General features: G+C 46.1%; 2 protein-coding genes across 2 annotated transcripts in view; one reads left to right on the top strand and one right to left on the bottom strand.

Annotated features, from left to right (window-relative positions):
* The window catches only part of LOC119000346 (catenin alpha-2-like), an 895,408-nt gene that overhangs the window by 126,706 nt on the left and 746,113 nt on the right, over positions 1-22,589 (bottom strand). The gene's annotated exons all lie outside the window — the stretch shown is intronic.
* LRRTM1 (leucine rich repeat transmembrane neuronal 1) lies at positions 6,334-9,312 on the top strand. Its single transcript, XM_037064948.1, has 3 exons — positions 6,334-6,837; positions 7,110-8,449; positions 8,685-9,312. The coding sequence occupies exons 2-3, from the start codon at positions 7,169-7,171 to the stop codon at positions 8,970-8,972; spliced, it is 1,569 nt and encodes a 522-aa protein (XP_036920843.1). The 5' UTR covers positions 6,334-6,837; positions 7,110-7,168; the 3' UTR covers positions 8,973-9,312.

Genomic DNA, 22,589 nt, shown 5'->3' with positions numbered 1-22,589 from the left:
GTACCTGAGCCAGACGAAGGAGAGAGAACCAAAAGACGTTAGTGACATGGTGGAGTTTATCAAGGAGAGAAAACAGCAAAAAAGCTGCTGAGGGTGAAACCTGTGTAAACTTTCAGAAGGGCAGTTTGGCACATTCTGTATTGAAAGTCCCCATCCTTTGAACTCCACTTATACTTCTAAAATTAAAATTTAAGGACACACTGGCCCAAACATGCAAAGCTTTATGTCCTGGTCCATTGAGGCTGTTGTAACAAACGACTGTAGAGTGATGAGTTGAATAATGAACATTTATTTTTCACAGTTCTGGAGGCTGGGAAGTCTAAAATCAAAGCACCTGCAGGCCTGGTGTCTGGTGAGGACCTGCTTCAAAGTTCATACCTAGCTCTCCTCTTACTGTTTCCCCCACCATGGCAGAAGGAGCCTGGGAGCTCTCTGCAGCCTCTTTTATAAGGACACTACAACCATCCTGGTGGGCTGCACTCTGATCACCTAATCACCCCCACGGGCTCCGTCTCCAAATGCCACCGCACTGGGGATTGGGTTTAACATATGTATTTTGGAGGTGACACAAATCTTCAGCCCATAGCAGTATTTGTAGAAGATGTTCATCATCACCATTTTATAATAGCTAAAACAGAGAAACAACCTAATTGGTTAACAAGAGGGGATGAGTGAAATAAATAAAATAGAATGGTTTGCAGCCATTTAAGCCGATACTATCCATTTGTATTCTTGATATGGGGAAACACCAACAGTGAAAAAATAGCTATAAAGTAATATGTATAATTGTGTCCGATTTTTAGAAAATATAAATTGGTGAAATAGATAATCTCTAAAACATTTTTTTCTCCTGGGTGCTTGAATTTTAGGTGACTTAATCTGCATTTTAAATTTCTTTTCTAATTTTTTCATTTTTCTATAATAAAAAGCTAAAACTTGAATGTACATGAGAAATACATGCAAACTAGCAGCGGTAAGAAGACTGGGTAGTAACTTACACTGAAGGATGCCCAAAGCTTGCACATACAACATCTCTATATTTCCTGCTGTTCTGGTGAGAAAACCAATTTATGAAGAGTCCCACTAAGTGTTGGGGAGTGTGGTAGATACAGACTTTATAATCTGTGTTTGAAGTCTAATAGGAGAGAGAACCAGATTTAGAAGGTGTTTTGTCCAAATTCTACCACCAATTGTGGATAATCACTTGACATTTCTGGCCCTTCAATTTCTCAACTATAAAACTAGGGGATCAGTGGTACATAGGCTACTTTTCCAGGTTATATTTTGTTAATGCTTCAAAAGAATGTTTCTCAGATTTTAATTTTAACCTGAGGCTAATGGCAAAAAGAAGATTTTATATGGTTGGTCCAAGATTCTGTGTTTCTAACATGCTCCAAAGCTGCTGGTCTCAGGTTTACACTTTTGAATCAAAAGACATTAATAATACACGTGATATTATTGAATTACGCCAAGATTCCTTTATGATAGCTATCCTCAGCCCTGCTTCTCTGATGATGACATGCCCTATGAATTATAAGATGCAACCGAAAATGGCAAAGCAGGAATCCTACTTGAGACCTTTTTACTTCTTCTCTCCAAGATGTTAATGTGCATCAACTTCTAAAACACTGGAAGTAGAAATCACCGTCACACTCACGTAAAGTGAACAGGAGCGGAAACATGATCAGTAAAGGAAAGCTGCTAATGGAGCTGAGAAAAATGAGAGATCACTTTGTATAAGGAATGGTTAAGAAGTCACGGGGGGAATTCAACATCAACCTTGAAGCACAGCTACAGTGAAGGTCAGCCATGATGGAGAGGGTATAGCCTGCAGCTGGGTAGAATATGACACAATCAGAGCATAAGGCACTACAGAGGGAATGTGCATAGTGGTGCCCAGGAAAGCAGGAGAGGCCTCATGAACTAACCCAGGTGTTTATTACAGAGTCAAAGATAACTCTAAGGTGTTGAGCCTTAGAAACTAGAGGAGTATCTCAAACTGAAAAAATGAGCATATCATTGGAAGGCCTTTACCAACTTCTCCCCAACACAGAGATTCCATTTGTCCCTGTCTACCTTCTCCCGCTCCCACCCAGTGCAAGGGAATTAATCTCCCCATCATAATAGAAGCATTCTAGTGCCCATACCTGTACTTACACCTTCATAATATCCATCTTTCCTGCCACTGCACCTACATCTTCAGTCCTTAAAACTACTTCCCAGACTCTTCTTCAGTGAAGGCCTTTCCTGTCTATTTCCTTCAACTGAGCCTTTTAGCCCTGGTTCTATCTGACCTGTTTGTCAGCTCCTCTGATTTGTATGTTCTGGAGACATTTACTCTTGAGCACTGAGCAATTTATAAATAAGATTATCAGCAAAGTTCTTCCATGTCTGACTCACTTTCCTACCTATGGTTCCTAGATGAAAGCAATGAGTCTTTGCATTTCTTCTGTTTACTCCCATTGCTCACATTATGCATTGCATATGAGAAGTGCTTCCTCAGTGCTACCCACATTACTTCTTGTTTTTAGAGAAGGATAAAGTTTATTAAGAAAAATATAGCTTCCCTTTTTAACTTGATTCTCCTCAGTAGACCTCCTGTGAGAAGCCATAGGGCCCTCGCCCTTCCCCCCTCAAACCCCACCCCTTGCATCTTCAGAGGCACTGTATAAATGCCCGCTGGGCTGTATGCTGTGTGCCCACAAAAACAACAGAGCTGATGCTCTCCTTTTGAAATTGTGACTTCCACCCTCCTCCTCTTCCTTTAAGTGTTTTTTTTTTCTAAAGAAAAGCCATGGTTCGCTGCTCCTAAAAATTAAACATAGAAGCATAAAGATCAAGGTCCATGCTGGTGTAAGCGGTGACAGAACATTAAAACTGTGGCTTGAATTCCTTTTGCCTTGAACACTTCCCAAGACACGTAACGGAAAGCCCACCCCAGAATGCATGCTCCTTTCAAAGTTTTTCCACCTGCACCTCTTGCAGGTTCACAAACTATTTTGACTAAAATGAACCACTTGGAGGCGGCCGTCAGTTGAGATAATATGTGAATGGTAAGACATATAAAAAATTTGTATGTACCCATCCCTTACCCCCCCTACCCGACCATGAGGTACCAAGAAAAAGCAGGAGGGCTCATTCATGCAAAGGTGAATTTGTAAGTTTTAGAAGAGAAGGAATTAATCACCCTGTCTCCTCCAAGCTCTAAGCCCGGCCTCTCCAGATGCACCAAGCATGCTCTTCTACCTCCTCATGTTCCACATCATGTTTTCGCAACCAGATTCACACGCCATGTGCCTCAGAGCCCCTTCCTATTTCCTGAATCCACATTTTCAAGACTCATCCTTTCTCACCCCAGTCACCAATCACATGTTGGCCTGCTACTTGGGGTGGTTTCCCTGGTGCCTGGCTACTATGGTGCTCAAGCTCCTTCCCTACACAAATATGAAAAATGGAAACGGTGGCCTCAAAGCTTATAAAGTACCTTTCGTCAGCATCTAACACTAAAGGAGGCATATTTGTGGATAGAAACCTGTGGTTAGTCCAAAAAGAAGAGCGAATCAAGTACACACACATCATACATTATATACACTGTTCAGTCACATTATAATCTGAATCAGATGTTCTTACAAGACAGGTGAAGAAAGATGAAAGATCGAACATAAGAAAAAACAGAACTGTAGGTGAGTTCTTTTTTTTTTCTTAAAAAAAAAATTTGTGTGCTGGACCCTAAGAAGCATGACACTAAAATTTGTGAAAAACAGTCATATCAGCTTGCTGTGGGGACTCAAAAGTTGTCATTTCTCTACTCAACTTTGCTGAAACACTTGATTCATGTTGTTCTTATTTAACCTAATTTGCATTGATTTAATCAGTGCTGGTATGCTTTAAATACATAACAAATTGGGATTCTGCAACTTAGATGACTTAGAATAACTAAATTTCAATAAAACTCATTTCAATCTGTTAATGTATACAGTTCTGCCAAGGGGTTTAAAACGGTAGAAAAGATGCAAACTTGCCACATTAGAGGTGGGGAAGGTTTAAAGATATCATGCAGAAGTAATCTGCAGCAAAATAATTTTAAAGGATATGCATCTCTTGATTGCAGCCTCAACACATCCTCTCTCTGTTTTGCGTAGCATACTTAGAAGAAAAACTCATATAATAACGCATTTAATTTAATTTTATTCTCTTTCCTTCTTGCCAGCACTCAACTCTTTTCTGCCTTTCTGTACCAACTCTGCAAATCAAGTGACATCCAAGTGGGGCCTCTTCTTGCCCATTTGGCAGGCTCCACCACCACTTTGCCAAGCTGCCTGTACTGGGAGGATCTTCTTCCTAGCAGCCATGGGGATTGGGTGCCTTGCACTCACAGTACTTGCTGAATGGCTGGCCAGTGTTTACCCCTGTCTGCCCTCCTCTCCAACCCTTTACAGTTTATGGCTCAATCAGCCGGCCTGCTGTCAGGAATAATTGTCTTGGCAAGAGGTGAAAACACTTGCTGGTGGAATTGTTTTCCTGTTAAAGTGTTCCGCAGCCACACGGAGGTGCCAGGACAAAACCTGCAGGTAGCCAGTCCAGAGTTAGGTAGGAAGCAAGAGTGATGGAGGTGACAACCATCAAGAATGGCGAAAAAGAAGCCCCCTTTGGTGTGGGGCAGCCAAAAACCCACCTGCACCAGTAACAAGCTGTGAGACCTTGGGTAATCATCTGATGTTTCTGTGCCTCAGTTTCATCATATGCAAAATTAAGGGTTTGTTTTCTAGCTCCTAAGACAATAAGTGACTTCTAGGACATTTCAGGTTCATTTTCCTTCCAATGAAATGATGCATCTCAGGGATGAATGATCAGGGCAGAGCTCTAAATACAGAATGGAGTGATTCATGCCCCTGCTCACAGGATTTTCCTGAAAAGTACCACCAGCCTTTGGTGACCATGATTTCACCGGCATCTTCTGTTTGGATGCAAATGAGCAACCCAGTTACTTGCCCAAAGTTGATGCAACCTGGAAGCTTTGGTAAGGCAGCTCCTTCTCATTAAAGTGAGCATGGGTACATAAGATACCCACTCATTTTCAGTTCCTGAGAGGCACATGTGATGGGGACTCAAAGAGAGGAGCTGCAGATTCACGTCTGAGTCTCTCTGCCACCTCCTTGGGCTTCAGTGTCCAGAAGGTAGGTTTGTCCACACTCACTTCCAGCAGATTTTCCCTGCCATCCTCTAAATGTCAAAAAAGAAACAACAAAAAACATGGCCAACAGGTCCCTCAAAATAGCAATGCAAACCCTGGAGAGAGAGAGAGAGTTCATTATAAGAACCTCATCTATTTATGACTATAAATGAAAATAGTCCAGCAAATACTTCTCTTCATACTTAGGAGACAATTCAGTAACAGTCTCAAAGTTTAAAGAGGGATGTATGTATGGAGGAGGCTACGTAGGCATTGTTACGGTTTAAACCACCACTTCTCGGCTCCCCTGGAATGGGTGTACTGCAGGGCGCTGTAATCGCCATGAGCAGCCTGCCAGGCACAGCCCTCCCAGTGCAGTGCCATGCAGACAGCGGAGTTCTTTTTAATCCACCACAGCCCCCACAGATGTGTGTGGAGACTGTGCAAGCCCCAGGGGGATCTCGGGCAAAACTCCCTGTAAACAGACCTACGTTCCTGCCACTCTGGGCCACATAGCACCAGGACCTGGATGTCTTTGCCAAACCCGTGGAAAGCAGTCCTCTGTTCACCACCTGAAAAGGCTGATGGACTGCGGAACTCCAGAGCCTAAGGGGGAAAAAAGCTTAGCCAATTCGCCCCCGCCTCCGCCCCCCACCCCCAAACATTGCGCTCTCTACCTTCTCTCAAGTTGCTGTTCTGAAGCAAAGAACCAAATGTTGATTTCTCTACAAATTCCTACGTATCCCTTACACGCAGACAGCTTTAAAGTGGGAGGGAGACTATCCCAAAAAGGGAAGGGGGAGAGAACAGAACAGTTCACTTTCCCACTAGAAAATATCTTGCTGTTGAAGATGCTGCCCCATACCTCCAGGCCACCCACAACCCCCATTTTTTTTGAAATATAGGCAAAAAGCTGAAAGTGTTTTCCATTCCATCAAAGAACATATACTACTTTCATGGTTCGGTAAAATGTTGGTTTTATGCCACCCCTTTTCAATCTGCCCACGTCTGAGGTGCTCCGGGGAAGACGCACAATCGTGAGCAGCTTACGACACTCAGTGAGCAGTAGGTGCCTGTGCAAGCTCGCGTCGCACACCGCCTGGCGGAGGGAAGCAGCCTGGGCGCCGCTCCCCGCTCCCTGCGCCCCGTGCCCGGAGCCGCCACCCGCCGCCTCCGCCCGCGCCTCCTGCTTGCCCGAGGTCCGCAAAGCATGAGTGAGCCCGCTCTCCGCAGCCACCCCGGGAGCGAATGGCAGGCTGTCTCCAAGGACTAAAAGGTAGCCCCGGTCAGTGGTCCTTTCCAATGACGGACATTAACCGGACTGTCAAATCCTGGGGAGTCGCAAGCCCGGACTTCGGAGTTTTTCCCCCCCACCACGTCGCAGTTCGAACTGCAGAGGGAAAGGACAGCGGCAGGAAGGCGAAGACCGGGCTCCGGCACGTAGTTGGGAAACTTGCGGGTCCTAGAAATCGCCTCCCCGCCTCGCCAGCCGCCCTTGCAGCCCCGAGCCGAGCAGCAAAGTGAGACATTGTGCGCCTGCCAGATCCGCTGGCCGTGGACCGGGGCTGCCTCGGAAACACAGAGGGGTCTTCTCTCGCCCTGCATATAATTAGCCTGCACACAAAGGGAGCAGCTGAATGGAGGTTGTCACTCTCTGGAAAAGGGTGGGTAAGACACTTTTTAATTAAATTCTTTCCCGAAGATTTTTTTTTCCCTCCCTTTTCTTTGCTGCAGCATCTAACATGGACCAAATCACCATCTCTTTGATCTTTCCGTGGCTGTGAACTTTCTATGCTGCCCAGCTTCCTGCATGCTTAGAGGTGAACGTGTGGATTTGGGGAGGGGGGATCCTTCTTTGTTTTAATGTATTTATTTGATTTTTGCCCTTTTCTCCCCCTCCCCCGCTTCCTCTCCCTCGGAATAAAATATGATGTAGATTTCTGACCGAGCGCTTCCAATGGACATTCTCCATCCTCTCTGGAAAGATTCTCGCTAATGGATTTCCTGCTGCTCGGTCTCTGTCTATACTGGATGCTGAGGAAGCCCTCGGGGGTGGTCTTGTGTCTGCTGGGGGCCTGCTTTCAGATGCTGCCCGCCGCCCCCAGCGGGTGCCCGCAGCTGTGCCGGTGCGAGGGGCGGCTGCTGTACTGCGAGGCGCTCAACCTCACCGAGACGCCCCACAACCTGTCTGGCCTGCTGGGCTTGTCCCTGCGCTACAACAGCCTCTCGGAGCTGCGCGCCGGCCAGTTCACGGGGTTAATGCAGCTCACGTGGCTCTATCTGGATCACAATCACATCTGCTCGGTGCAGGGGGACGCCTTTCAGAAACTGCGCCGAGTTAAGGAACTCACACTGAGTTCCAACCAGATTACCCAACTGGCCAACACCACCTTCCGACCCATGCCCAACCTGCGCAGCGTGGACCTCTCCTACAACAAGCTGCAGGCGCTGGCGCCGGACCTCTTCCACGGGCTGCGGAAGCTCACCACGCTGCACATGCGAGCCAACGCCATCCAGTTTGTGCCCGTGCGCATCTTCCAGGACTGCCGCAGCCTCAAGTTTCTTGACATCGGATACAATCAGCTCAAAAGTCTGGCGCGCAACTCTTTCGCTGGCTTGTTCAAGCTCACCGAGCTGCACTTGGAGCACAACGACTTGATCAAGGTGAACTTCGCCCACTTCCCACGCCTCATCTCCCTGCACTCGCTCTGCCTGAGGAGGAATAAAGTGGCCATTGTAGTTAGCTCGCTGGACTGGGTTTGGAACCTGGAGAAAATGGACCTGTCAGGCAACGAGATCGAGTACATGGAGCCCCATGTGTTCGAGACCGTGCCGCACCTGCAGTCTCTGCAGCTGGACTCCAACCGCCTCACCTACATCGAGCCCCGGATCCTCAACTCCTGGAAGTCGCTAACGAGCATCTCCCTGGCGGGGAACCTATGGGACTGCGGGCGCAACGTGTGCGCCCTGGCCTCCTGGCTCAGCAACTTCCAGGGGCGTTACGATGGCAACTTGCAGTGCGCCAGCCCAGAGTACGCGCAGGGCGAGGACGTCCTGGACGCCGTGTACGCCTTCCACCTGTGCGAGGACGGAGCTGAGCCCACCAGCGACCACCTACTCTCCGCTGTCACCAACCACAGTGACCTGGGCCCCCCTGCCAGCACGGCCACCACGCTCACTGATGGCAGGGAGGGGCAGCTCGACGGCACTCCAGAGCCGGCTACTGTGGCCCTCCCTGGGGGCGAACACGCGGAGAACGCTGTGCAGATCCACAAGGTAGTCACAGGCACGATGGCCCTCATCTTCTCCTTCCTCATCGTGGTCCTGGTGCTCTATGTCTCTTGGAAGTGTTTCCCTGCTGGCCTCAGGCAGCTCAGACAGTGCTTTGTCANCCAGCACGGCCACCACGTTCACTGATGGCAGGGAGGGGCAGCTCGACGGCACTCCAGAGCCGGCTACTGTGGCCCTCCCTGGCGGCGAACACGCGGAGAACGCTGTGCAGATCCACAAGGTAGTCACAGGCACGATGGCCCTCATCTTCTCCTTCCTCATCGTGGTCCTGGTGCTCTATGTCTCTTGGAAGTGTTTCCCTGCTGGCCTCAGGCAGCTCAGACAGTGCTTTGTCACGCAGCGCAGGAAGCAAAAGCAGAAACAGACCATGCATCAGATGGCTGCCATGTCTGCCCAGGAATACTACGTTGATTACAAACCCAATCATATTGAGGGAGCCCTGGTGATCATCAATGAGTATGGCTCGTGTACCTGCCACCAGCAGCCCGCGAGGGAATGTGAGGTGTGACAGTCCCCGTGGCTCTCCCCCGTGCACTACCAAATACTCCTGGGCAGCCTGGGCAGGCCGGCGAGCGCCAGGCTGGGGTCTCCTTGTCTTTGCTCTGATAACTCTCCTTGACTGAAACTGTAAGGGGATCGCTCCCAGAGACATGACATTTTGGCTTTATTGTGTCTTAAAAACAAAAACGAAATAAAACAACAAAAACCCACCCCACAACCTTCAGGACAGTCTATCTTAAATTTCATATGAGAACTCCTTCCTCCCTTTGAAGATCTGTCCATATTCAGGAATCTGAGAGTGTAAAAAGGTACCAATCATTGATTTTTTTTTTTGTAAACTAAAATGTTTAAAATAAAATAGCATTTACAGTTTTTACAGACTGGAGTAATCTAAATGAGTTGTTACCTGTGTTAAAAGACAAGCAACAGTTAAAATTTCCTCCCCACTGAGTGTGTGGGGGGAGCGGGGGTAGAGGGGAGGAGGCAGGAGCAACAGTGTGGCTGGCAGCCAGAAGGAAGAACCCGAAATTCAGGAGCAAAGGAGTCAGACTCCATTTGAAATATTAAGAAAGACAAACAGAAATTATCCGGTTGATTTTCTCCACATGACTAAGGACTAAAAAAAGCCAGACCCTTTATATTATTTTTAGGGGGTGTCATGCCATCTAACCACTTTAAAACAAGTGGAAAGGTGGACCAAGCATCCACTCAGCCTCGAAAGGAGGGATCACTGCAAATGGCTTTTAAAAGGCAGTGCCGGACAGCTTGTCCTATTCACAAGAAACCTTGTTTTGGACATAATATAACCATCTTTCAAATCAATTTGAAACCTCACCCCCAAATGCCACTGGTTCATAATTCTCTTATGCCTTTTAGTCACCAGACTTAGTAGCATTTGTGCCCTTTTCCCTGCTCGTCCCTGAAAGAACGGCCCTCAGTCCCTGCTCTCTGTGGTCTGACTGAGGGGAATCAGACGGAATTCAAATGTTTGGTGATGAAAGCTGTGCTTTCTGGAGCACATTGCTAAGACTGCAGCAAGCTGAGGTTCTCAGCAGCGACAGCACACTCCTAGTTACTATGGGGAACAGTCAGAAAAATCCTGCCTCATGATCAGTGCCTACTGGGTAATGCCTTGTAGCAGGAGACTCTGGGGGCAGATGTGATGCAGATGTGATATGTGTGGGGTGGGGTGGTGGGGGGACATCATCATTTGACCCTGTGTTTGATCCAATGCCTTACCGAAATGGGATCGATTTGTTAATCCGGGACAAAAGCTGTCTCTTCTCAGATTGCCTTTTTGTGTAATGCTGGCTTTTCCTGTGCTGTTTTACTTTTTTGTGTGTTGGGATTAATGACTTCCCCTTGCCACCCTTCATAGGTAGGTCTCCAGGTTCACTGTTGAGATTTGGGTTATTTGTTGAAGGGTAGTATCACTTGGTGGTTGCGGAGAAGGGGGAGGGAAGGAAGAGGAGGAGGAGGAGGAAGAGCATGTGTGTGTTGGATGGGAGGGGTCTTTCCCTCGCTAACAATGTGAGCAAATGTATGATGGAAATAAACTGTCATGGATGGCACATGGTGAACACAAAACCAAATGTTGTCCATGCCCAGAAGTCTTTCTCAAACTCAGGTGGCTCACCCTTCCGAATGATCCTACAGAGTAGCATTTTCTTTTTCTTTTTCAAGAAATCCAAATAGCAGGAAGAGGGTGGGGAAAAACCTACACCACCATTTCCCAAAATGCAAATGCCACCAGCCTCCCAACTAAAAAGGATCAGCTGTTTGACGTGCAGAATGGCATCTCCAGGAGATTTACTTAAACTGAGGTTGGGTAGCAGATTTCTGTTCTACCTAAGGAGAAACTGATATGCCTCACAAACCTGCTTCTAACAGCTCCTTTCAAGAGAAATATTTTGCAAATATCTCTAAGATGTTAAGCCTTGAGAGACAGCTGCAGGCCCCTCCCCAACACATTAGCTTGGGAAACTGCTTCTTGCTTTGCTTCTAATTAAAACATGACATTAGGACATATACCATGAACTTAACACCCATTTAGACTGGCCATGTTCTCCAGGAGAGGTGTCTGAGAACTTGAGGAGGGGGTCCTGGTATTTGATTTCAGCACCATCTTCTGAGGCTGCCGTGTTAAATAGTGTATCACAGGGACGGCAGGGTTAGCAGGGACAAGGATCTCTCGGGGATGTATCTCATATCTAAAGTTAAACCCAACTGAAAAGGCCTCTCCAAAAAACGACATACCTTTTCAAGAGAAAAAGAATCCCCGAATTGTGGCAACTGAAAGAAGCCTAGGATCCTACTGATTTAATCTCATAGGAAAGCTCCTGGAATCCAGTGCCAAAAGCAGCTGTCACGTGGTGCATTAAGGGCTGAGCTGGTGTGCGTATAGGGGAAGCTTCTAGAAGTAAAGCCCTCTGGCCAACATCAGAACCACAGGTCCCCCTACCCACTAAAAATAGGGATATTGGAAGCTGCAAAGTTTATCTCCTATTCCCAAGTTTTTTTTCTCCTGTTTCTTTCATTTTTCTTTTTTCAATGTGGCCAGGAGATACAAGTAAGAAAATAATTGTGCTTTGCTTTCTGTTGCTGCTACCCCAACCATATGACTAGTTTACCACACATGTAGGAGATCTTAAGTCCATGAAAATATAATGAATGGGTACTGCAAAGGGGAATCTGCAATCTGAGACCTGGAGAGCAAACAGTGGCCACAGAAAGCTTTGCCTGTGTCCATCTGTATGTCTCTGCCTTGTGTATCTCTGTAGGCAAGCCAATACGTTTCCTACACTAACAGAGGTATTTAGCTCACACTGTTTCGTGCCCCTGTAACTCTTGGTCTAGAGAATGGCAGGGGGAGGGAAAAGACAAAAAAATAAGGGGACTTGGTAGTTTTAACTAAGGTTTTGTGACACTTGAAATCTTTTCTTTCTCAAATGAATTAATCTTTAAGCTTCAAGAAACTTGCTCTGACCCCTCTAAGCAAACAACTTAGCATTTAAAAGAGAATCTCATTTTTAAAGGTGTAAGTACCTCTTTTTTTTTTTTTTTTTTTTGGTTCTTCCCACAGAGGGTGCTAATCTCATTATCCTGTGCCACGTGAAGAGAATTTAAGGCCAGGGTTCCTGTATCTCCTGGTGATTTGGGATGAATTAACCCTCCACTTGCAGAACCTTCCCAGCTTATTGAAGTTCAGCCATACTATAGAGGATTTTCTTGAATATTTATATAGAAAAAAAGTCTTTTCAAATGACGACTGATGCCCTCACTCCAGTGTTAGTCCTGGCAGAGATTCAGGCGGTGTCAGAAGGAGCAGGTTAAGTGAAACCCACCCTGTGGCCTTCACTCACAGGAGAGGCGCCCTGACACACGACTTTAGCCACAACAAGAGTTGACAGCAGCAGTTTTACACACGTACTGGGCGTGTAGGGCTGAAAGGTGCCATCACAAAGGAAAGGTTATTCCAATAAGAGGAAAACATGTTAACATTTGTTTTTTTATATTTTCGCAAGCTCCTCCAAGTATGAATGATTTACCTTTCTCCCTGCATGCCGGAGGGCAGCCATTTGGTACAACTTAGTATCAACAGCACATTTATGTGTCTGTATAAGTAATTAGAGGGGCAAACACCACTTGGCGTTTCTCTCAAGTTTCCTAAGCAACTGCGCACAGATCACTGGCGGGTCTCGGGGCCACCTGGGTTTCTGGGTTCTATTAATCGGCTCAGCTCGCCAGCAAGTTCGGCACCTACTCGATCTGCCACATGGAAGAGGGCACTGGTGGTTTATGTGTCCTGGTGAAATGAAAGGCATCAGACACCCCCCTCACAGGGAACATGATTGGAAGACCAGACTTTTTATCTGTTTTGGACAATGGGTGTTATAATGGCTCAGGGTTCTCAAAATAAGCACCACTTTTCTCCTCTGGATCGGTGGTTATGCCGGTTTGCCATTTATGAAATGTCAAGTAACATGCATATGACTGTTAAACGGGCCCATGAAATATATTTTGACAGAAGTTTAGGGATACCAACCCACACATGTACAGATCATAACATAGATATAACCACACACACACATACATGTTATATATACTGCTATATCCACATATATCCACACAAATAAATTAGCTCAGGAAGTAACTACCCTCCAGCATGAATTACCCTGCACTTTGCTCTACCATGATCAAACTTTTACTCAGGAAAGGACCTGATAAAATCAGTCACAATTACGGTGTAAAGGACTGAGTGGGCTGACGGCTGGTGGCATTTTCAGGTATTAGTTAATGAGTTGGTAGGTGCTTTGCGTTCTTGGGGATCTGGGATCCTCATGCCACAGGAGAGTATAGCCCTGCTCCTCGTGGTAAGAGCCAGCAGATGGCAATGCTTTTTTTTTTGAGAGCATGTTCCTAATTAACAAGTTCCACCTCAGGGTTAAGTATCACTTTTTTGTTGTTGTTGTTAAAAAATGCCCTACTCTGATTTCCCCCCAGAAATTCAGGAGGCAAAATTCTTACCCCGGACTGAGCACACTGTCTCTTGGCCATCCTCAGTTGGATACCATATCTGAAGGTGTTTGGTTTCTGCTCAAAGAGAAGGACCTGGCTATTACATCCTTGATGTAAATGAGATGGAGGAAATGAGTTTATTGAGTGGTTCCTTGGTATACGAGCCCTGATGTAGGTTTCGATGTGTGGGGGGAGGTACCAGGAACCTTATCTTTACATGAGGCCCTCAGGTTCAGAGAGGTTGAATGCTTTGTGCCAAGTAACCCGGCTAGCAATTGGGAGCCCTGGAATTCAGTTTGGTGCCCTTTTCACTTGCACTCTGCTTCTTCCTTCCTTGAACAGTTGCCCTCTGTTCTCCTTCACCAGCAAAGAGCTTCACTCACAGGCCAGGAAACATGCTCTCCAGATTTTTGTTGGAGGACAGGGGGGCAATGTTTGGATCCTATAATTCTCATGACTTGGTTTTGGCTTCTGGTATTTAGGTAATGCGGCACTCTGGCAAGAGAGGAGACCTTTCACAGGCTTTCGGAAGCAGACATATCCAGACAATTATCCACCCCAACCTCCAACCAGAGAATTTTTGACTCAGAAGGTGCAAAGTACTGGCAACTGTATATGACTGTTGGGGATTTATTCATATTTCTTCCTTGGCCACTAGATGGGCTAGGTCTCTATGACAAAGTGATTGTCACCCAGGGTCAGATTTGCCACCCAACGAACAATTGGTGATATCTGGAAATATTTTTAATTTTCATGCATGGACTGGGGTGGATGATGCTACTGGTATTTAGCAGGTAGAGGTCAGGGATGCCTCTAAACACCTGCAAATGCAATGCAAAGAAAAGACCCCTGCAACAAGCAGAACGCTTTGGCCCTAAACGTCAAGATTGCTGAGGTTGAGAAGCTCTGCTCTGTGGTCTAATGTAATGAGGCTGTCTAAACCGACATGCTAAGCTCCAGCTTTGCTGGAGGTGGCCTTTCTGACCAATTAGGTTTTGGTTCTCTTAGATCGATTTTCTTTTACTCTTCCTTTCCCTTGGCGAAGAACTAGAAGTCTAAATTAAAAACCCGCAGGTTGGTTGCTAATCCACAAGAGGACCTGCAGCTAGCACGTGCCTCCAAAAGAACATATGGCAAAATTCACTGGGACGAAACTTGTCAGAACCCTCATTCGACCCACTTTTTAATAAAGCAATATCTCATTTAGATGCAGGGAAAAACCAAGTTAACAGTAGATATTTAATTAACAAGAAAAATGAGACATTTGATATTTCTTTCAGGAGGTGTTCTGAAGCCTGAAAAAATTTAGCCCAACTGTCTGTGTTTTCTCCTTCTCACACCAAGCCTCATCCACCTCTGAGATGTGAATGGGCTTCCATTAGAAAAGAAATCAATGTGGTTCCTGGCCCTAACTGGTGTGGCTTAGTTTGGTCGGGCGTCATCCTGCAAAGCGAAAGGACACTGGTTCAATCCCTGGTCAGGGCACATGCCTAGGTTTTGGATTTGCTCCCTGGTCAGGGCCCTTACAAGAGGCAAACAATCAATTTTTCTTTCTCACATCAATGCTTCTCTCCCTTTCTCCCTCTCTTCTCCTCTCTTTAAAAATAAATACATACATACATACATACATACATACATACATAAATCAGTGTGGTTAGTCTAATGAGTAGTAGGGTGGGCATACTAATCAGGAAAATAATCTCAGATCTTAGAAACAGGATGGGCTAGAGATGCAAGCATTACAAACTGAAATGTAGTAGGCGCCAGAGAAGCAACATACATGAGTGAAGTTCATGAGAACTGGAGAGGTCACCTAAATAAACAAAGGGCAATTCACATTTGATGGGTCCTGGTCAGTTCAAGTGTGTGCTCTGGGAGTTCAAGGTCCAGCACTGAGAAGATGTGGCCTTTAAACCCAGTGTTACTACTCACTTGGCTTGGAGTCACCCGATAAGCATCCTACTGCATGGGTTTTCATCCAGGCATTCCCTAAGATCCCTTTGAGTTCTGGCCTTCTGATCTTACCATCTCCCACCGCCCCCCCCCCCCAACAATAAAACATGAGACAAATATGATTTTCAAGCCAGTGTCACTTAACCAGAAAAATTAAAATTCCCCTGACTCCCATTCCCCAGAAATTCTGCTTCATCAAGCTGGACAGCATAGGAATGAGAAAAGGTAGGGGAAAACAATCACAGAGAGACAGGGCCTCCGAGAGGAGGTGGGCATGCTGACAAACATGAGAATGTGCAGGCATGTGTGGGAAGGAAAAGAGGGTTTTTTGAACGTGAAGGAAGAGAGGAAAGGAAATCCTAGAGAGGATACACTCACACTCACCCACATGGGAGAGCGTGCAGGCACAGGAATGTGCCATGGAGTAGGCCCAGTCAAAGAACAGGTGATGAATGCCACTAGGGTAGGGGCAGGGGGGCAGAGAAACATCTGTACAGGGTTCCTAAAATAGCTGACTACAGTATGAGCAAGTGGGTACAATTAATATGAGTAGTTCAGAGCCCTTTTGTAAAATGAAAAGAAAGAGGAGGGAGGTAAAAAGGGAGAGGTTGGGGAAAATAAAAGGCAAGGGAAGATGTGAGGGGTAAGAGGGGGGAGAGGAAAAAACGAGAAAGAAGGGGAGTTTTAAGATTTGTGCGTTATATTGCTCAAATAATCATTAGAAGTGGCTGTAATACACCAGCTCGACTTGTCCACCATTTTCAGTTATTTCTTTATTCTGATCTACCAGGCTGGCTATTTGCTTCTTTTCAACGTGATGTTGGAAAGTAATTTTTCCCCCTGCATTATGAGAAAAGAATAATTCATTGTCTAGCTGCATCCTTCTTTCTCTCACTTAGCGATGAGACTGCTTCTCAACCCTGAATGTGCATTGGGACCCCTTGGGAGCTTTAATAAATACTGATGTCCAGGTTCCTCCCCAAGAGATTCTGATTTGATTGAGCTGGAGTGTGGCTTTGGTGAGGAGACTCTGTAAAGCTTCCCAGGTGATTCTGAAGGTAAGCCAAGGGTGAGAATCAGTGGGCCACAAGAATCCCAGCGTGTGCAGCTCAGTCATCTACAGGAACCACAAGTCTGGCTGCAGCTTTTGAAAAGTACATGGCAGGCGGGGGGTTGGCCTGGACAGAGTCTTGAATGAGGAAGCCCTCAGTGACTCCACCGGGTGGCGCTGATACTGTGAGAAAGACAGGCAGCCAGAGCTGGGCTGTAATATGTTTCTGAGCCCTCCATCGTTTACAAAGAGCTATTTACAACTAATTATTTCATTTATTTTAATTCTCCCAGCAGTCTCACAAGACAGACACAGACTAGTCTCACATGTTTTAAGACAAGAAGTCTCACATCAGAAGAGGTTAAGTAGCTTGCTCAAGGTCACTGCCACTGCCATGACTGGACCTAGAATTGCCTCTTCTAAATTCTGTGACCATCCTCTTCTGCCGTGTCCCTTCCCTCCTCTGATTTGTTGTATCGTTATGAGACATGGCTGGCCCTGTTCAAAACACAGAAGTCATGACGTCTTCCAGGAGGTGTCCCGGAGAATATATTGTGCACGTGTCCCTGCATCCCCTCCTTCTCCGACTGGACAGCATCTGGCAACCCGCTCACACCACTGCCCCTTTATGTCCCACCCCCACCCTGTGCCTTCCTCTTTTTTTTCTTTGCCACAGCCGCCCAGGAGGCCTCGGAGACATCCAAAAAGATAACGACTCTTTCCAAATACCCCAGCACCAAAATGCTCCCTTCCTGCTCAGCCCACTTGACATTTATGCCTCTGCCAGCTACTTTTTCAAGAATGTGAAAACTGAATCTGAGTAGAAAACTGATGGATGGATGGTCTTAACGATTCTATCCTTGGATTTGTGCAGCTCACAAAAGGATCTTTGTGGGAAATAACCAAAAGAAAGTGTGCCAATGCCAGAATTTCAGGTATGGGAATAGCTGGGTGATGTGCATTTGGACTGGAGATCCATCCTTGTGCCCTCAGATGAAAAAAAAAAATGTGAGCCATTGCTCTGTGCAAGACCAGATCTGTCAACAGGTCACAGGGCTTCTGTTGAAGTCATGTTCAAGACTGAATTTTCTAGTGTATTGTTTCTGCTTAAATAAGTGTCCTCTTCAAAAATCATGTATTATTAGGTGTTTGCCATCAGTGTGTTTATCTTTAATTAAGGACTCTCGGTATGGTAAACTATGTGTGGCAGGGCCTCTACCTCAGAGATACAGGACACAGCCATAGCTAAAAGTGACAAGGTGGCGAGTGAGAGCTGGACTGGTCGGCCACAGAAAGGTCTGGAAAAGCCAAGCTATCCACAATTAATAGAACAATGCAGCAATCTGTCTTTAGCTGGCCAAGGCAATCCTGTCATTTGTCCCTCAGCTGCAAAACAACTAAGCACTCTGTGATTTTTGTCTCACTGCCTGTTCCAGCGTGATTGTATTTGTGGTGAAATCTGCATTTCCCCGAAATTGAGTCCGTGCGTGTATTTTATTTCAAAAATAATGGTCCTTCAAAAACAATTCAGCCTCACTCCTTCGCTTATGGCCCAGATCATTTTTATCTGAGTTTCTTATATTGATCCTTTTGTGTACACTACTTTAAAAATAATGAAGATTAAATGAAAGCAAAACAAACACATACACTGTGGGGAAGCAATGGAGAAACCACACTGTAACTGAAATATAACTGAAGGTATTTTTTAGTTCTAACTATGTTGGTCAACTCATTCGATCAAACTAACACGGCATTTCTTGTTCAGGGACTAAATAAATATGCCTTGAGAGAGAAATAGAACAACGGAGCCTAAAGGTGAGGCATCAGCCAAGGTCTGTGCTAAGAGTCCAGGCCCACCAGACATACCATGGAGGTGCACAGAAGAGGCCTCCCCTCCACCCTGATCCATTTAGGAAAGGCTCCCCCTGGCCAGGGGATTGATTATTATAAATTGTACTTAGTAGGGGCCAATGCTTGGGTTCAGATTCTGAGTGAATTTGGCAAGTTATTTAACCTTAACTTAAACTGATCCTTGTCCCTTTGCCTATTAAATGGAGATGGGGTTGTTATGAGAAATACGTTATTACTGAAAACTAAATGAGTTATTCTTTATAATGCGCTTTGACCAGTACCTGGCATATGTAGGTGTTAGATAAGTGGGTTTTTTTTAATTTAATAAAAGATAAAATAACAAACAGCCCTGGCTGGTGTGGGTCAGTTGGTTGGAGCATCATCCCATAACCAGAAGGTTGTGGGTTTGATTTTCTGTCAGGGCACATACCCGGGTTGTGGGTTTCGTCCCTGGTCCCGGCATATATGGGACGGCACCCAGTCAATAGATCTCTCTTACACCAACGTTTATCTCTTTCCCCTCCTCTCTCTCCAAAAGCAATGAAAAAATGACCTCAGGTGAGGTTAAAACAGTTTTTTTTTTTTTTTTTTAAATAACAAACAAACAAAAACAAGGTCACACAGCTAGGGAGGGTCTGAGTTGACCCGGGAGGCCCTACTCCAAAGCCATGCTACTTTCTTTTTCTTCTGTGATAAGGCGATAGCCCCAACGCTGAGTCCCTGAAGCACTGGGTTTAAAACGAGAGGATAAGGAGGCGGACTGAGGTCCCACAGGCACGCGTGGCTTCCTTCCCAGCTTTGCAACTGCTCAGGCCTTGGCCTCTCTACACTCGTGTGTGACTTCGCTCTGGTTCTTAATTGGTTTGGCTTGCCACCGAGGTCAGGCAGGCCTGGCGAATGTACCCACCGCTGGATTACGCGTGTGCCTGGGCACGGGCATTCATGCACTCATGCAGATTTGGCACCCTCTTCCAGTTTCCACAGGAACCGAAGGCTGCTGGCCAGCTCAAGGACGCATTGTTCACATGGGTCTTTGGCGAGATGGCAGGACTCATTTCCACATCTGAGCTATTTGCTATCCGTAGTCAATTCCTGAGGGTGGGTGAAAGGCTACTCCACAGCTCGCGATTGTTATCCAGCTCCCAAACTCTTATTGAATATCAGCAATACTGAATCATTCTAGCCCCTGGGACACTAAGCATACATCTTCAGCTGTAACAGATTTGCTGGCGTTGGTTTAAAGATGGTTTTTCTCTGTGCACCAACAGTTCCAGTTTGGCGCTGCCCACGCATAGTGACAAAAGAACACGTCTGAGCTGGACTCTCTCTTCTGGGACAGGGGCCACAGGTATCCAGGGGCAGAATCCAAGTTCCGGCTGTGCCACTGATGTGCTGCTTGGACTTAGGCAAGTCGATTCCATTAGTCGGGCCTTTTTTCCCTCATCTGTAGTTATGATTTTTGGCTTTCCCTCTAGTTAGTCAATTTGGTAGGCAGGGCGTGGAGTTAAGAAGGGGAAGAAAAGTAGGAGTGATTCCAATACATTCTCGTTTTTGTTCCTCATCCACAAGTAACGTTATGAGTTCACCAATCTTCTACCTTCCCTGGAGACCAACCCAGCACCTACCCTATGTTTGGTCGGAGGGCACACACTAGTTAGTTTATACCTAGAAAATTAGATATTGAAAGGTGAGTCATTTTCAAGCTACTGTCTCTTCCTTGTGATTCATTCACAGAATAGTTAGAGAATGCCCTTCCCTGGCTTTGGAGAGGCATAATGGGTACACTTTGGGCAATGGGGAACCCCACCACATGAATCACACTACCAAGAAATGCCGTAGCTGTTAGGAAATTGAGGACACCCTTCGGTTTAGTGTTTTGTGTTTTGCTGACTTGTCTTACTATTGGTTTGCTGTTTTTCTCTCTTCCCTTCTTATCTCCCTCCTTCCATCCCTCCTGCTCAGCTTCCTTCCCTCCCTCCCTCTCCTTCTTTCCTCCTTCTTCTGTTCCACCTCCTCTGCCTTCTTCTTCCAAAAATATTTTTACTGAATTCACAGTTATGAGTTACACTCTGCATTCCCAATGGCAGTGATGATGAACCAAGAGGGTAAAAATTCATTCTCAAGGGGCAAAAAAAAATCTTACTTCTTGTGTGTCTGTAAATAGACATACAATATAACTGTAATATAAACATTTCAGAGTGAAGGAGCAACTGGGAAAAATGTCTAAAAGAAACTCTTTGGGGGAGCTAAAAAAATGTGTGAGGAACACCGAGTTAGACATGGATTAACATGGGAAGAACCAACAGCGTAAAGTTAAAGCAGCGTGGCGGGTCACCAATGCAAGACCTTGAGAAGGTCCAAGTGGTCCACTACGTCAATATTGCAAAACGGAAATTCAGTGATCCTTTGAAAACCAAGTTTCGGTTGGGGAACTGAGTCTTATCAACCACCTCTTGCACTTGACACCTCCCAGAGTTGTCTTTGTCTGGAGGCTTCACGATGTATTAGTCAAGTCTATTGGGCGTGGAATTAATAGGCAGAGACCTGGCACTGCTCTGCCATTTACTTAGATAAAACACCATCTTTCTGGACCTCAATTCTCTTGTCTATAAAATTCAGACATAATCCTTTTTCAGCCTTTTTCACAAGGATCTAGCAAGGATCAAATGAGATAATGTAAGTGACAACTTCCAAAGCCGCAAGGTATGAAAAGATTCAAGCAGTGGATGGAGGCGGATGATGGCGCGTGGGTGCCACCCCCACAGTATGAATTCAGAGGGCCACATGCTTCAAACTCTCCTCCACAGGAGCTGAAATGCCCGCTGTTAGTCACTGCTCTGAACTGAGTCCCCCATGACTCCTCTGTTAAGAGCATATGTAGCAGGGAGCCAACTAGACTGTTTGCTTCTGGAGGGAGGGCCCCGCCTTTCATTTGACTTCGTTCCTTATCAGCTAGCACAGGATCAGACCCAAGTGGGTCGGATGGCCTTTAAGCAGGTAATTATTTCAGTTCTATGAACCTTGGCACCCACATCTCTAAAATGGACATATCAATGGCTGCCCTGCAGGTTCTCGGGATGATGATCAGAGATCCCATTTGTTGAGTTGGCCAGAGTGCTGGCTGATGGTAAGGTTCTCAAGTAATGTTAGTTCCCATCCGGTGTGTATACAAACAGACGAGGAGAAAACGGAAAGGCCTTAGGGAAGAGTACACTCTAGAAATGGATTCTGAGAAGTGGCTATAAGAGGTTAAAGAGAACACTGAATTAGTAATAAAAATTTATCTTCGTAGAGAGGAAAACTGGGGTGCAGATTAGCAACTACAGTAAGTGGGAACAAGGAGACATAGTCCCTTCTCTATTAGTTAAAGTCAGCTAGAATACTTTGTTGAAAAGGAGGTTACAATGAGGGGAGGTTACCTCCCCTTCGCAGAGGTACCCCAAGAGTTGCTTCAGGGGGTTGCCTTTATATAGTGCTTTTCAATATAATGTTTCTTCCCAGTTCTGTCAACAGAGTCGATTCCCAGTCCTGTTTCCGAGCACACCTCTTTCTAGCAGCATATGCTCGGTGGGTAACCTGAGAGTTTAAACTGAGGTGTCTGGAAGAAGGTAAGGGCAGGAGTTGACCTTGGTCTGATGATAATCCCTTATCACAGTATATCTCTGCCACCAAAAGTGCACGGGTGGCTTTTCTGAGCCCTCAGACATGCTACTGCAGTGGCCCCCCTATCTGTCAGCCGATGAGACTCCGTGTGCTCAGACCCCGCAGCCCTGAACTGCAGCAAAGCCAGGAATGCATTCGGCAGCCAGCATTCTGCTGGGCTCCACTGGTTTACCCTGGGCTACCAACCCTGCAGAACTAGGATGAAAACAGATGGGGAAAAGGGAAAGGGTCTGCTTGTGTTTTTATTTTTCACCAGGCTCAGCTTTTCGGGAAAAGGAAAAAAAGAATCGTGCTCGGAGCTGGCGCTCTGCCAAGCTTCCTGCCCTCTCTTGCTAGTCCAGGCACTCCACCGTCTGTGCAGACTGCATAACAGCAGTTTCTGGAAACACACCAGACAGTCTGGGCCAGTCCGGAGGCCGCCGATTCCTGGTGTCTGCATGGTGGGCTTTTAGGGGCTTTATTTTCCACCTTAATTCTTTTAAAGCACATCCGTTATCAGCAGCTTCTGTTGGTAAAATGAGACTGAAAGAATCCTCTCTAGAGAAATTCCCGAACCTTCTCTGCAGTCCAGGGCTTCCACGGGCGGTT

The sequence above is a fragment of the Sturnira hondurensis genome, unplaced genomic scaffold (genome assembly GCF_014824575.4).
Source record: "Sturnira hondurensis isolate 20B ecotype Veracruz unplaced genomic scaffold, ASM1482457v3 Scaffold0015596, whole genome shotgun sequence".
In the NCBI taxonomy this organism is placed as follows: Eukaryota; Metazoa; Chordata; class Mammalia; order Chiroptera; family Phyllostomidae; genus Sturnira; species Sturnira hondurensis.
This window is presented reverse-complemented; position numbering and strand designations above follow the sequence as displayed.